The 15,648-nt window shown below is 40.2% G+C and overlaps 1 protein-coding gene across 1 annotated transcript in view; it reads left to right on the top strand.

Annotated features, from left to right (window-relative positions):
- The window catches only part of VWA8 (von Willebrand factor A domain containing 8), a 1,436,595-nt gene that overhangs the window by 806,186 nt on the left and 614,761 nt on the right, over positions 1 to 15,648 (top strand). Inside the window, exon 30 of the mRNA XM_053707969.1 lies at positions 7,437 to 7,639. Coding sequence (XP_053563944.1) covers positions 7,437 to 7,639 — 203 coding nt within the window. The remainder of the gene's footprint in view (positions 1 to 7,436; positions 7,640 to 15,648) is intronic.

Below are 15,648 nucleotides of genomic sequence, written 5' to 3'. Positions count from 1 at the left end.
CTCTAGTGACTCTTGCGTGGAAGATCCACATCTTGGGTAGTCATTATCCCATACGTCACTAGCTCATGGACTCTTGCTAATTACATGAAAGAAAACATAATTTATGTAAGAACTTACCTGATAAATTCATTTCTTTCATATTAGCAAGAGTCCATGAGGCCCACCCTTTTCTCTTGTTAAGTGTGTTCAGTCCACGGATCATCCATTACTTATGGAATATATTCTCTCCCTAACAGGAAATTGCAAGAGGATCACCCAAGCAGAGCTGCTACATAGCTCCTCCCCTCACATGTCATATTCAGTCATTCTCTTGCAACTTAACAGATAGGACGTTGTGAGAGGGCTGTGGTGTTTTTTATACTTAGTTTATTCTTCAATCAAAAGTTTGTTATTTTAAAATGACACCGGAGTGTGTTGTTTATTCTCAGGCAGTATTTGGAAGAAGAATCTGCCTGCGTTTTCTATGATCTTAGCGGCAGTAACTAAGATCCACTGGCTGTTCTCGCATATTCTGAGGAGTTAGGTAACTTTCAGAAGGGAATGGCGTGCGGGAAACCCTGCAAACAAGGTATGTGCAGTAGATTATTTTTCTAAGGAATGGAATTGACTAAGAAAATACTGCTGATACCGATGTAATGTAAGTAAGAGCCTTTAATACAGTGAGAGCGACTGTTAGCAGGCTGTTTTAAATATATACAGTAAAGTAATTTTCTAAGGAATGGAATTTGACTGAGAAAATGCTATTAATACTGAAGTGATGTTATAAGCCTTTAATGCAGTAGGATGACTGTCAGGCTTATCTATAGAGATATATGCTCCTTAAGAAAGGGATGTTTAAAACGATTTTGCTGGCATGTTTAATCGTTTGTGAGGTACATTGGTGATAAAACTTGCTGGGGCATAAAATTTTTCCACATGGCTGATAATATTTCTGCATAGAAACAGTTAACTGAAACTCCCAATATTGTAATATTGAGTAGGAGGGGCCTATTTTAGCGCTCTTTTGACGCAGTAAAAATTTAGGCTCTGTCTTCCTGCTTCATTCTGCTTGACACGGATCGTCTCCAGACAGCTTAAGGGACTTCAAAAGTCATTTTGAGGGAGGTAATCAGTCACAGCAGACCTGTGACAGTGGTTTTTTGACTGTATTAAAAAACGTTTTTTGCTTATAAAAACCGTTTGGGTTTTAAGGGGTTAATCATCCATTTGCAAGTGGGTGCAATGCTCTGCTAACTTAATACATTTACTGTAAAAATTTAATTGCCATAACTGATTTGGTTCATTGTTATTTCAACTGTGACAGTTTTCTGTGCTTCTTAAAGGCACAGTAGCGTTTTTCTTTATTACTTGTAAAATTATTTACAGTGTTTTCCAAGTCTGCTAGTCTTATTGCTAGTCTGTTTAAACATGTCTAACACAGATGAATCTGTTTGTTCACTATGTTTAAAGGCCACTGTGGAGCCCCACAGAAATTTGTGTACCAAATGTATTGATTTCACTTTAAATAATAAAGGTCAGTCTTTATCTATAAAGGAATTATCACCAGACAACGAGGGGGAAGTTATGCCGACTAACTCTCCTCACGTGTCAGTACCTTCGCCTCCCGCTCAGGAGGCGCGTGATATTGTGGCGCCAAGTGCATCAGGGACGGCCATACAAATCACATTACAAGACATGGCTAATATTATGAATAATACCCTGACAGAAGTATTATCTAAATTGCCAGAATTAAGAGGCAAGCGCGACCGCTCTGAGGTAAGAATAGAGCGCGCTGGTGTTTCGAGAGCCATGTCCGATACTGCGTCACAGTTTGCAGAACATGAGGACGGAGAGCTTCATTCTGTAGGTGACGGATCTGATCCAGGGAAACCGGATTCAGAGATCTCTAATTTTAAATTTAAGCTTGAGAACCTCCGTGTATTGCTAGGGGAGGTTTTAGCGGCTCTGAATGACTGTAACACAGTTGCGATTCCAGAGAAATTATGTAGGCTGGATAGATACTATGCAGTACCGGTGTGTACCGACGTTTTTCCTATACCTAAAAGGCTTACAGAAATTATTAGCAAGGAGTGGGATAGACCTGGTGTGCCCTTTTCCCCTCCTCCTATATTTAGAAAAATGTTTCCAATAGACGCCACTACACGGGACTTATGGCAGACTGTCCCTAAGGTGGAGGGAGCAGTTTCTACTTTAGCTAAGCGTACCACTATCCCGGTGGAAGATAGTTGTGCTTTTTCGGATCCAATGGATAAAAAATTGGAGGGTTACCTTAAGAAAATGTTTGTTCAACAAGGTTTTATCTTAAAGCCCCTTGCATGCATTGCGCCTGTCACTGCTGCTGCGGCATTTTGGTTTGAGTCTCTAGAAGAGGCCATTCACTCAGCCCCATTGGATGAAATTATGGACAAGCTTAAAGCACTTAAGCTAGCTAATGCATTTGTTTCTGATGCCATTGTACATCTAACTAAACTAACAGCTTAGAATTCCAGTTTTGCCATTCAAGCGCGCAGAGCGTTATGGCTTAAATCCTGGTCAGCTGATGTGACTTCTAAATCTAAATTACTTAATATTCCTTTCAAGGGGCAAACCTTATTCGGGCCCGGCTTGAAAGAAATTATCGCTGACATTACGGGAGGTAAGGATCATACCCTTCCTCAGGACAAGGCCAAATCAAAGCCCAAACAGTCTAATTTTCGTGCCTTTCGAAACTTCAAGGCAGGAGCAACGTCAACTTCCTCCGCCCCAAAACAGGAAGGAACCGTTGCTCGTTACAGACAGGCCTGGAAAACTAACCAGTCCTGGAACTAGGGCAAGCAGGCCAGAAAACCTGCTACTGCCCCTAAGACAGCATGAAGGGATGGCCCCCTATCCGGAAATGGATCTAGTGGGGGGCAGACTTTCTCTCTTCGCCCAGGCGTGGGCAAGAGATGTCCAGGATCCCTCGGCGTTGGAGATCATATCTCAGGGATATCTTCTGGACTTCAAGGCTTCTCCTCCTCTAGGGAGATTTCATCTTTCAAGGTTATCAGAAAACCAAATAAAGAAAGAGGCATTCCTATGTTGCGTACAAGACCTCCTAGTAATGGGAGTGATCCACCCAGTTCCGCGGACGGAACAAGGACAGGGATTTTATTCAAATCTGTTCGTGGTTCCCAAGAAAGAGGGTACCTTCAGGCCAATTTTGGACCTAAAGATTTTAAACAAATTCCTAAGAGTTCCATCATTCAAAATGGAAACTATTCGGACTATCCTACCCATGATCCAAGAGGGTCAGTACATGACCACGGTGGATTTAAAGGATGCCTACCTTCACATACCGCTTCACAAAGATCATCATCGGTTCCTAAGATTTGCCTTCCTAGACAGGCATTACCAGTTTGTAGCTCTTCCCTTCGGGTTGGCTACGGCCCCGAGAATCTTTACAAAGGTGCTGGGCTCTCTTCTGGCGGTTCTAAGACCGCGAGGCATAGCGGTGGCTCCGTATCTAGACGACATCCTGATACAGGCGACAAGCTTGCAAATTGCCAAGTCTCATACAGAGATAGTTCTGGCATTTCTAAGGTCGCATGGGTGGAAGGTGAACGTGGAAAAGAGTTCTCTATCACCACTCACAAGAGTCTCCTTCCTAGGGACTCTGATAGATTCTGTAAAAATGAAAATTTACCTGACGGAGGCCAGGTTATCAAAACTCTTACATGCTTGCCGGGTCCTTCATTCCATTCCACGCCCGTCAGTGGCTCAATGCATGGAAGTAATCGGCTTAATGGTAGCGGCAATGGACATAGTGCCATTTGCGCGCCTGCATCTCAGACCGCTGCAATTGTGCATGCTAAGTCAGTGGAATGGGGATTACTCATTTTTGTCCCCTCTACTAAATCTGGATCAAGAGACCAGAGATTCTCTTCTCTGGTGGTTATCTCGGGTCCATCTGTCCAGGGGCATGACTTTTCGCAGGCCAGATTGGACGATTGTAACAACAGATGCCAGCCTCCTAGGCTGGGGCGCAGTCTGGAATTCCATAAAGGCTCAGGGATCCTGGACTCAGGAGGAGAAACTCCTCCCAATAAATATTCTGGAGCTAAGGGCAATATTCAACGCTCTTCTAGCTTGGCCTCAGCTAGCAACACTGAGGTTCATCAGATTTCAGTCGGACAACATCACGACTGTGGCTTATATCAACCATCAAGGGGGAACCAGGAGCTCCCTAGCGATGGTGGAAGTCTCAAAGATAATTCGCTGGGCAGAGTCTCACACTTGCCACTTGTCAGCGATCCACATCCCAGGAGTGGAGAACTGGGAGGCGGACTTTCTAAGTCGTCAGACTTTTCATCCGGGGGAGTGGGAACTCCATCCGGAGGTATTTGCTCAACTGGTCCATCGTTGGGGCAAACCAGATCTGGATCTCATGGCGTCTCGCCAGAATGCCAAACTTCCTCTTTACGGTTCGAGGTCCAGGGACCCTGGAGCGAAGCTGATAGATGCTCTAGCAGCTCCTTGGTTTTTCAACATGGCTTATGTGTTTCCACCGTTTCCTATGCTCCCTCGACTGATCGCCAAGATCAAACAGGAGAGAGCATCGGTGATTCTGATAGCGCCTGCGTGGCCACGTAGGACCTGGTATGCAGACCTAGTGGTCATGTCGTCCTGTCCTCCATGGACTCTACCTTTGAGGAAAGACCTTCTAATACAGGGTCCTTTCAATCATCCAAATCTAATTTCTCTGAGACTGACTGCGTGGAGATTGAACGCTTGATCCTATCAAAGCGCGGCTTCTCCGAGTCAGTTATTGATACTTTGATACAGGCACGAAAGCCTGTTACCAGAAAAATCTACCATAAGATATGGCGTAAATACCTGTATTGGTGCGAATCTAAGAGTTACTCATGGAGTAAGGTTAAGATTCCAAGGATATTGTCTTTTCTCCAAGAGGATTTGGAAAAAGGCTTATCAACTAGTTCTTTAAAGGGACAGATTTCTGCTCTGTCTATTCTTTTGCACAAGCGTCTGGCAGAAGTTCCAGACGTCCAGGCTTTTTGTCAGGCTTTGGCTAGGATTAAGCCTGTGTTTAAAACTGTTGCTCCTCCGTGGAGCTTAAACTTGGTTCTTAAAGTTCTTCAAGGAGTTCCGTTTGAACCCCTTCATTCCATTGATATTAAACTTTTATCTTGGAAAGTTCTGTTTTTGATGGCTATCTCCTCGGCTCGAAGAGTCTCGGAGTTATCCGCCTTACATTGTGATTCTCCTTATCTGATTTTCCATTCAGACAAGGTAGTTTTGCGTACTAAACCTGGGTTTTTACCTAAGGTAGTTTCTAACAGGAATATCAATCAGGAGATTGTTGTTCCATCATTATGTCCTAATCCTTCTTCAAAGAAGGAACGACTTTTGCATAATCTGGACGTAGTCCGTGCCCTGAAATTCTATTTGCAGGCAACTAAAGATTTTCGTCAAACTTCTTCCCTGTTTGTCGTTTACTCTGGACAGAGGAGAGGTCAAAAAGCTTCGGCAACCTCTCTCTCCTTTTGGCTTCGTAGCATAATACGTTTAGCCTATGAGACTGCTGGACAGCAGCCCCCTGAAAGAATTACAGCTCATTCCACTAGAGCTGTGGCTTCCACCTGGGCCTTTAAGAATGAGGCCTCTGTTGAACAGATTTGCAAGGCTGCGACTTGGTCTTCGCTTCACACTTTTTCGAAATTTTACAAATTTGACACTTTTGCTTCTTCGGAGGCTGTTTTTGGGAGAAAGGTTCTACAGGCAGTGGTTCCTTCAGTTTAAGTGCCTGCCTTGACCCTCCCATCATCCGTGTACTTGGCTTTGGTATTGGTATCCCATAAGTAATGGATGATCCGTGGACTGAACACACTTAACAAGAGAAAACATAATTTATGCTTACCTGATAAATTTATTTCTCTTGTAGTGTGTTCAGTCCACGGCCCGCCCTGTCTTTTAAGGCAGATCTAAATTTTATTTATAACTTCAGTCACCACTGCACCCTATGGTTCCTCCTTTCTCGTCTTGTTTTGGTCGAATGACTGAATATGACATGTGAGGGGAGGAGCTATGTAGCAGCTCTGCTTGGGTGATCCTCTTGCAATTTCCTGTTAGGGAGAGAATATATTCCATAAGTAATGGATGATCCGTGGACTGAACACACTACAAGAGAAATAAATTTATCAGGTAAGCATAAATTATGTTTTTTTGTGGTGGTTATGATTTTTTTGTATAAAGCACAATTATTCCAATTCCTTATTTTTTATGCTTTCGCACTTTTTTCTTATTTTTTATGCTTTCGCACTTTTTTATGCTTTCGCACTTTTTCGCACTTCTTGGCTATGCGTTAAACTGATTTGTGGGTGTGGTGAGGGGTGTATTTATAGGCATTTTGAGGTTTGGGAAACTTTGCCCCTCCTGGTAGGAATGTATATCCCATACGTCACTAGCTCATGGACTCTTGCTAATATGAAAGAAATGAATTTATCAGGTAAGTTCTTACATAAATTATGTTTTTTAGGGCACCCCATGTGTGTATTGGGTTGGATGTAGTACCTTCATTTATGGTTGTGTTTTTTGCATCTTTTCTAATAATGTGTTATCCTATAGTAGGCTTGGATTAAGAGTCCAAGATTTAAATCTGTTCAGGATGATTATTCCTGTAAGTGTAATTTCAACCATGGCGTGATCTGACCAGGGGCAACTGAGTACATTTGCTGTAGTAACAAAGGATATCATGATTTGACTAGCTAAGATGTAATCTATTCTAGAGTGTGTATTGTGTACTGGAGAGTAATATGTATAATCAACACTAGAGCCCCTATTAAGAGTCCTCAAACAATCTATCTAATTGTGATCTAATAAAAAGTCTCTTACTGCTGATGAGAATGGTCAGATCTATTTTTCATAATTTTCTCATTTTAAAATCTATCCAATTTATTGTTAAGTGTCATGTTGACGTCACCACCAATAATTGTTTTGTATCTCTTCCATTGTGTTAATTGTTTGCTTAGTTTAGTAAGGAAGGGGGGAGATGATCATTTGGTTCATATACATTTACAATTACTGGGGTATTTTGAATCGTGCCGCTAATTGTTAGAAATCTACATTCCTTGTCTTTAATCATTTCTTCTTTAAAATGTAATGATGTATGAAAGAGTCCTGAGACACCACATGATTGCATGATATTGTATAGGATAAACTTTAGTGAAGTGCGTTTCTTGTAACATAACTATATGAACTTTTGAGGATTTGTAATTAGAAATAGCTTTCTAACGTTTAATATTAGAGTTAAGGCCCCTAACATTATGGGAGATTAACTTAATATGCATTGAAGAAAGCAAGGTGATATATTCAGATTTTTATACTTTTAAGATTGTAGTAATCCGTTTTTTTATTGCATTTAACTAATAACATTTTTGTGCATTTCTTTTTTATTTTAGAACGTGATTCTGAGCGTACACTCCATGCAGTTACCTGCAATCCAGTTTCCTTATACTCTACAAAAGTTAATGGGCATAAAGGATACCATATAGATTTATATGATGTTTTTCCCAGAACTGTGGGTAGTATATGGCAACCATTTGTAACTGTTGCACCACTGGGACATCCACTTACTGGTCAAGTTGTTTTACATGAAGAACAGGTAGGTCTTTTTTATTCTTTTTAAAATATTTATCCTTGAGCCAAAAGCACAATCATTTATGAAGTAGTTAATTGTATCATTACAGGTAATCATTATTAGCATTATCATTACCATCAGCAAAATAATAATAATTTCTTCAAATTAATGATAGCATTACATACATTTTGCAATATTATTGTTTTTGCTTTTGTTCAATAATTGTTCAATAATTGTTGTTTAATTCATGGCATATAGAGTTGTATGTGTGCTAATTAATTGAAATACTCCACTCATTATATTCATACCTATGATCCCCTTTAACCCAATGTGGTACACTTCAAGGGACATGAAACCGAAATTTTCTTTTATGATTCAAATAGAATATACAATTTTAAACACCTTTCCTAGTCACTTCTATTATAGAATTTGCTATATTTTCTTCTAATCTTTTGTTGAAGAAACATCAATGCACATGGGTGAGCCAATAAAATGAGGCATATGTGTGAAGCTACCAATCAGCAACGCCTGAGCCTACCTAGGTATGCTTTTCAACTAAGTACACCAAGAGAATGAAACAAATTTAAAAATATAAGTAAGTTGGAAAGGTTTTTATATTTGCATGCTCCCTCTGAATTATGAAAGAAAAAAATTAGGTTTCATATCCCTTTAAGATTAAAACAGCTTACAGCTCAAATGAAAATGTGAAAAAGACAAAATGTATTGTGCATGTTGATGGCAAACAAAATACAATACTATTTAAATACTATAAATCAAAGTATTTGTCTTTTAATTTTATTTTCTGCATAAATGTTTAAAAAAAAACATGTACCCTGTTACTGGTTTAAATTGTGCTCTTTCCTTCCCTTGCTAGAAATTTTGAGAGTTTACTTTTTTTTTTAGTCAGGTATGAGGCTATTTTGCGTGAAGTTTGACATCTAATTCTCTTCTCATTCTAGATCTTATCACAACAGCAGCAATGTAGAACAGCATTGATAAATTGTAATATGATTACTCTGAGGTTATTTACTGTCAGGCCAGCACTTCTTCCTGGCCTTGCCTTCTTTATTAGTGAACTCTCTGATTTAGCAAACATCTCTAATGGCTGGATGTGTAGTTCAAAACCCATAGATGTAGTTTAACGGGAAATCAAATTAAAGCGCTGCAGAAACTGTTGGTGCTCTACAATCAACTGATGATAATAATAATAATGTCAATACTAATTAACCCCTTAACGACACACGTCGTACAGGGTACGTCAGACACGAACGGGTCTTTAAAGACGAGCCTGTACGTCGTTAGGGGTTTAAACCGTCTGGAAGCGATCTTGATCGATTCCAGCCGCTTTCAAGATATTGCCGTGATGCCTCGATATTGAGGCATCACTGCAATACCTTTTTTCAAACACTGATGCAGAGAGAGCCACTCTGCATCGGTCGGCGTTGGTGTGATCGTTGGTGGGTGGGAGCTGCTGCAGGGAGGCGGGTGGGTGGCCATCGCTGGGGGGGAATGATGACAGAGGGGGCGTAATCACGCGCGGGGGCGTGGCGGGTGTGCGCACGGGTCTGGGCACTCGCACGGTGGCAGAGGCGGAAGCGCACGGGGCGGGAGCGAGTGGGAGCCCTACACTATGGAACAGTGTAAAGGGAATGAGGGAGAGAAGAGGGGGGACATTTTCTATCTAAGGGATCTGGGAGGGGGTGGGGGTTGGTTATTGAGGGGGGAAGCTACACTACAGAAAAATAAAGAATAAAAGAATAAAATAAAATATTTTTTTTTTTATATTTGTATGCAAACTGGGTCCTGGCAGGCAGCTGGCAGTACCCAAGATGGCAGACAATAAGGTTGAGGGGAAGGGTTAGAGAGCTGTTTGGGGGGATCCTACACAGCAGAATATGTATATATTTTTTATTATTATTATTATTTTTCTTTTTTAAAGCCATTAATTTTAGTACTGGCAGACTTTCTGCCAGTACTTAAGATGGCGGGGAGAATTGTGGGGTGGGGGAGGGAAGAGAGCTGTTTGAGAGGGGTCAGGGAGGGATCAGGGGATGGGATGTGTCATGTGGGAGGCTGATCTCTACACTAAAGCTAAAATTAACCCTACACGCTACCTAATTAACCCCTTCACTGCTGGGCATAATACAAGTGTGATGCGCAGCTGCATTTAGCAGCCTTCTAATTACCAAAAAGCAATGTCAAAGCCATATATGTCTGCTATTTCTGAACAAAGGGTATCCCAGAGAAGCATTTACAACCATTTGTGCCATAATTGCGCAAGCTGTTTGTAAATAATTTCAGTGTGAAACCTAAAGTTTGTGAAAAAGTGAGCATTTTTTTTATTTGATTGCATTTGGCAGTGAAATGGTGGCATGAAATATACCAAAATGGGCCTAGATCAATACTTTGGGTTGTCTACTACACTACACTTAAGCTAAAATTAACCCTACAAGTTTTCAATTAACCCCTTCACTGCTGGGCATAATACACGTGTGGTGTGCAGCAGCATTTAGCGGCTTTCTAATTGCCAAAGAGTAACTCCAGAGCTATATATGTCTGCTATTTCTGAAAAAGGGGATCGCAGAGAAGCATTTACCACCATTTGTGCCATAATTGCACAAGCTGTTTGTAAATACTTTCTGTGAGAAACCTAAAGTTTGTGAAAAAGTTAACGTTTTTTTTTAATTGATCACATTTGGCGGTGAAATGGTGGCATGAAATATATTAAAATGGGCCTAGATCAATACGTTGGGTTGTCTACTAAAAAAAATATATACATGTCAAGGGATATTCAGGGATTCCTGACAGATATCAGTGTTCCAATGTAACTATCGCTAATTTAAAAAAAAAATGGTTTGGAAATAGCAAAGTGCTACTTGTATTTATTACCCTATTACTTGCAAAAAAGCAAAGAACATGTTAACATTGGGTATTTCTAAACTCAGGACAAAATTTAGAAACTATTTAGCATGGGTGTTTTTTGGTGATTGTAGATGTGTAACAGATTTTAGGGGTCAAAGTTAGAAAAAGTGTGGGTTTTTTTCAATTTTTTATCATATTTTATACATTTTTTTATAGTAAATTATAAGATATGATAAAAAAATGGTATCTTTAGAAAGTCCATTTAATGGCGAGAAAAATTGTATCTAATATGTGTGGGTATAGTAAATGAGTAAGAGGAAAATTACAGCTAAACACAGCAGAAATGTAAAAAACATAATTTATGTAAGAACTTACCTTATAAATTCATTTCTTTCATATTGGCAAGAGTCCATGAGCTAGTGACATATGGGATATACAATCCTACCAGGAGGGGCAAAGTTTCCCAAACCTGAAAATGCCTATAAATACACCCCTCACCACACCCACTATTCAGTTTAACGAATAGCCAAGCAGTGGGGTGATAAAGAAAGGCGTAGAAAGCATCAACAAAGGAAATTTGGAAATAATTGTGCTTTATACAAAAAAACATAACCACCATAAAAAGGGTGGGCCTCATGGACTCTTGCCAATATGAAACAAATGAATTTATCAGGTAAGTTCTTACATAAATTATGTTTTCTTTCATGTAATTGGCAAGAGTCCATGAGCTAGTGACATATGGGATATCAATACCCAAGATGTGGAGTCTTCCACTCAAGAGTCACTAGAGAGGGAGGGAATAAAAATAGAAACAGCCATATTCCGCTGAAAAAATTTATCCACAACCCAAAACAAAAATAAGTTTATTTCATCTTTGAAAGAAAAAAACTTAAATCAAAAGCAGAAGAATCAAACTGAAACAGCTACCTGAAGAACTTTTCTACCAAAAACTGCTTCCGAAGAAGCAAATACATCAAAACGGTAGAATTTAGTAAATGTATGCAAAGAGGACCAAGTCGCCGCTTTGCAAATCTGATCAACTGAAGCTTCATTCTTAAAAGCCCACGAAGTGGAAACTGAGGAGGGGCCTGACCCGACTCCAAATAAGCTTGTTGAATCAAAAGTTTCAACCAAGAAGCCAAGGAACTAGCAGAAACCTTCTGACCTTTCCTAGGACCAGAAAATAAAAAAAATAGACTAGAAGTCTTCCTGAAATCTTTAGTAGCTTCCACATAATATTTCAAAGCTCTTACCACATCCAAAGAATGTAAGGATCTCTCCAAAGAATTCTTAGGATTAGGACATAAAGAAGGGACAACAATTTCTCTACTAATGTTGTTAGAATTCACAACCTTAGGTAAAAATTGAAAAGAAGTCCGCAAAACTGCCTTATCCTGATGAAAAATCAGAAAAGGAGACTCACAAGAAAGAGCAGATAGCTCAGAAACTCTTCTAGCAGAAGAGATAGCCAAAAGGAACAACACTTTCCAAGAAAGTAGTTTAATGTCCAAAGAATGCATAGGCTCAACTGGAGGAGCCTGTAACGCCTTAAGAACCAAATTAAGACTCCAAGGAGGAGAAATTGATTTAATGACAGGCTTAATACGAACTAAAGCCTGTACAGAACAGTGAATATCAGGAAGTATAGCAATCTTTCTGTGAAATAAAACAGAAAGAGCGGAGATTTGTCCTTTCAAGGAACTTGCAGACAAACCCTTATCCAAACCATCCTAAAGGAACTGTAAAATTCTAGAAATTCTAAAAGAATGCCAGGAGAATTTATGAGAAGAACACCATGAAATGTAAGTCTTCCAAACTCTATAATAAATCTTTCTAGAGACAGATTTACGAGCTTATAACATAGTATTAATCACTGAGTCAGAGAAACCTCTATGACTCAGAACTAAGCGTTCAATTTCCACACCTTCAAATTTAATGATTTGAGATCCTGATGGAAAAACGGACCTTGAGATAGTAGGTCCGGCCGTAACGGAAGTGGCCAAGGCGGGCAACTGGACATCCGCACCAGATCTGCATACCAAAACCTGTGTGGCCATGCTGGAGCCACCAGCAACACAAAAGACTGTTCCATTATGATTTTGGAGATCACTCTTGGAAGGAGAACTAGAGGCGGGAAATTGTCACGTTATTACCTTGTTCCCTGCCTTTTTCATTTTTTGCTTTGCACATTCCATGCTATACCTTTAAATTTCAATTACTTTTTCCACTCATTCATATAAATGTCCCATCAACCCTCACTACTTTGCTTGGTATTGAATTAGGTTAAGTCCTACTGAGCTACTGATATCCCCTGTGCTTTTTATTGGACACCGGAACTCTCTCTCAAAGTGACATACTGTGACTTTGTTCACTGTCACTTTCTATCTGTTTGTTTTGCCAAACTACCGCTATACTACATACCTTGTAGTAACTCTATCTCGAATCTCCTCTGTTAACGCTATCCGGACTCGGCTCTCAGTAGCTGCCCCTCAACGGATCATTCCGCAGTGACGTCACACGCCAGCTTCATGGAACTACCCTCAATTCAGCAAACAGCCTGCACCGCTGCACTCCACGCTCAAGACCCTCTCTGCCTACAAACCACACCGGTTCAGCCTGAAAGGTTTCACTTCTCTCAAAGGTATAAAGCTTGCTAAATACTTATGCTGTCAAAGTTCCTACATGTTATTTGCAGTTCGTATGTCGAGTTTAACTCTGTACCTCTGTCTAGCTTTTTACTTAATTTGTTTTATGCAATTCAGCTTAGCATATTGTTTTGATTTCCTTACTAAACAGTTTATTACTAACATCCAGATTTACAAGAGCTCTGCTGCAGGTTTTAGTGTTTAAGATAGCACAGGTGGCAACAATAGAGTGCTTCCTTTTCTTAAACCTTCACATTAAACTGCTGAATAGTTACATGAGGCCAGCACACTACCCTCTAGGTAGTTTATTTGCTTACCTCACACTCCTCAGCAACATTACCACATATTTAAATCTCAGCAGCTGCGGTCCTAACCAAAGTAAAATTTTTATCTTCTTAGAAATTCTGACTTGCCTGACAGAATACCAAGCCATCCTTAACATGGACCCAGCTGAGATAACTGCACTAATACAGACTCTCAGCAACAGAGTTGATTTGCTCACTGACGGTCTCAATACACTCAAAGCTGAAAATGTTGCCTTAAAAGCTTACATAAAAGATTACTTAGAAACCAAGCTACATACACCAGAACCTCAAGTTAGTTTGCCTGAAAAGTTTTATGGTGATAGGGCACACTACAGGGACTTTAAAAATGCTTGCCTGCTTCTCTTCACGCTCAAACCACAGTCTTATCCTAATGATAGGATTAGAGTTTTGACCACTATTTCATTTCTTAGGGGGGAACCACGTAGCTGGGCAAACACTTTTTTTGAATCCAATGAGACTATTCTAAACTCCTTGGAAATTTTTTTCACTGCCATGGGTCAGTTATACGAAGACCCATTCAAACAACAGACTGCAGAAACAGCTCTTAGGGCTCTAAAACAAAAAAAGAGGTTGGTAGAAGATTATATTACAGACTTCAAGAGGTGGGCAAAGGATTCAGAGTGGAACAACTTATCCTTAAGGAATCAGTTCCGTCTGGGTCTCTCAGACGCGGTTAAGGATGAGTTGTCCCGAACTGAGCTTCCCACAACCTTAGAGGGTTTAATGAACCTCTGCATTACTATAGACAGACGCTTAAGAGAGAGGCAAAATGAAAGATCTTACCCAGAGGCTTATACAAAGAGACACACTACTACTACACCCTCCACTAGTAAACATCAAGCTGAGCCTATGGAGATTGGCTTCCTTAAGGGGCCCCTGACAGCTCAGGAAAAGACCAGGAGAAGAGAGAATAATCTATGCCTTTATTGTGCCTCGGACGAACACTCCGTAAAGCAATGTCCATCTCTTCTGAAAACTAATAAGGGTGAGTCCCATAACCCTTTAACTTGTTGCAAAACTATTGATTTAAGAAACCCCTACTGTAAACTCTCCCTTTCTTTTCAGTGGGATCTCCACCGCCTCCAGGTTCCCGCAATTATTGATTCAGGAGCTACTGCCTGTTATGTAGATAAGGAATTTACACATGTAAATAAAATCCCACTCATGCAAAAGAAATCTCCTGTTTTATTGAGAGGTATTGACGGTAGACCTATTTCATCCGGTCCTGTTCAGTACCAAACTATACCTCTCCTAGTTACTACCCAAGAACATCATACTGAATATCTTACATTTGATGTTATTTCATCTCCTGTGTCCCCAGTTATCCTGGGATTAAATTGGTTAATGTTACATAACCCATGTATTTCCTGGAACACACTTTCTCTCTCATTCAATTCAAAGTTTTGTACCACTATTTGTTTTCCAGTAAACATCATGCACACAGTCTTATCAAAACCAGATTTACACTTACCTGATGAGTACAAAGATTTTGCTGACGTTTTTAGTAAGACTGAATCCGAAAATTTACCTCCCCATAGGAAATATGACTGCCCTATCGACCTCATACCGGGTGCACAAATTCCATATGGGCACATATTTCCCCTTTCCAAACCTGAACTCGCCCACTTAAAGGATTATCTAGAAGATAACCTAAGAAAAGGCTTTATACGCCCATCCACTTCGCCAGCAGGAGCCGGCATTTTCTTTGTTAAGAATAAGGACGGCTCCTTACGGCCTATTGTGGATTACAGGCAGTTAAACAAAGTCACAATAAAGAACAGGTACCCCCTACCACTAATTCCGGAATTGATAGAAAGGTTGGAAGGGGCAAATTATTTTACTAAATTAGATCTTAGGGGAGCATATAATCTTATCCGTGTTAGAAGTGGCGATGAGTGGCTGACGGCGTTTCGTACTAGGTACGGACTATATGAATACACCGTCATGCCTTTTGGCCTGTGCAACGCCCCTGCCACTTTTCAACACCTAATCAATGACCTTTTTCGGGATTTCCTTGATGTTTTTCTTGTCATTTATCTGGATGACATATTGATTTATTCCAGAAATTTGGCTGAACATACTCTACATGTTAGACAGGTCCTTTCTAGGTTACGCAGTAACTTCTTATATGCTAAAGCTGAAAAGTGCATTTTCAATTCCCAAAACATTACTTTCCTAGGGTATGAAATAAATTCAACTG

Source organism: Bombina bombina, chromosome 3, assembly GCF_027579735.1.
Source record: "Bombina bombina isolate aBomBom1 chromosome 3, aBomBom1.pri, whole genome shotgun sequence".
NCBI classification, from domain to species: Eukaryota; Metazoa; Chordata; class Amphibia; order Anura; family Bombinatoridae; genus Bombina; species Bombina bombina.
Note: the sequence above shows the minus strand (reverse complement) of the source record. Positions and strands in the feature narration are given on the sequence as shown.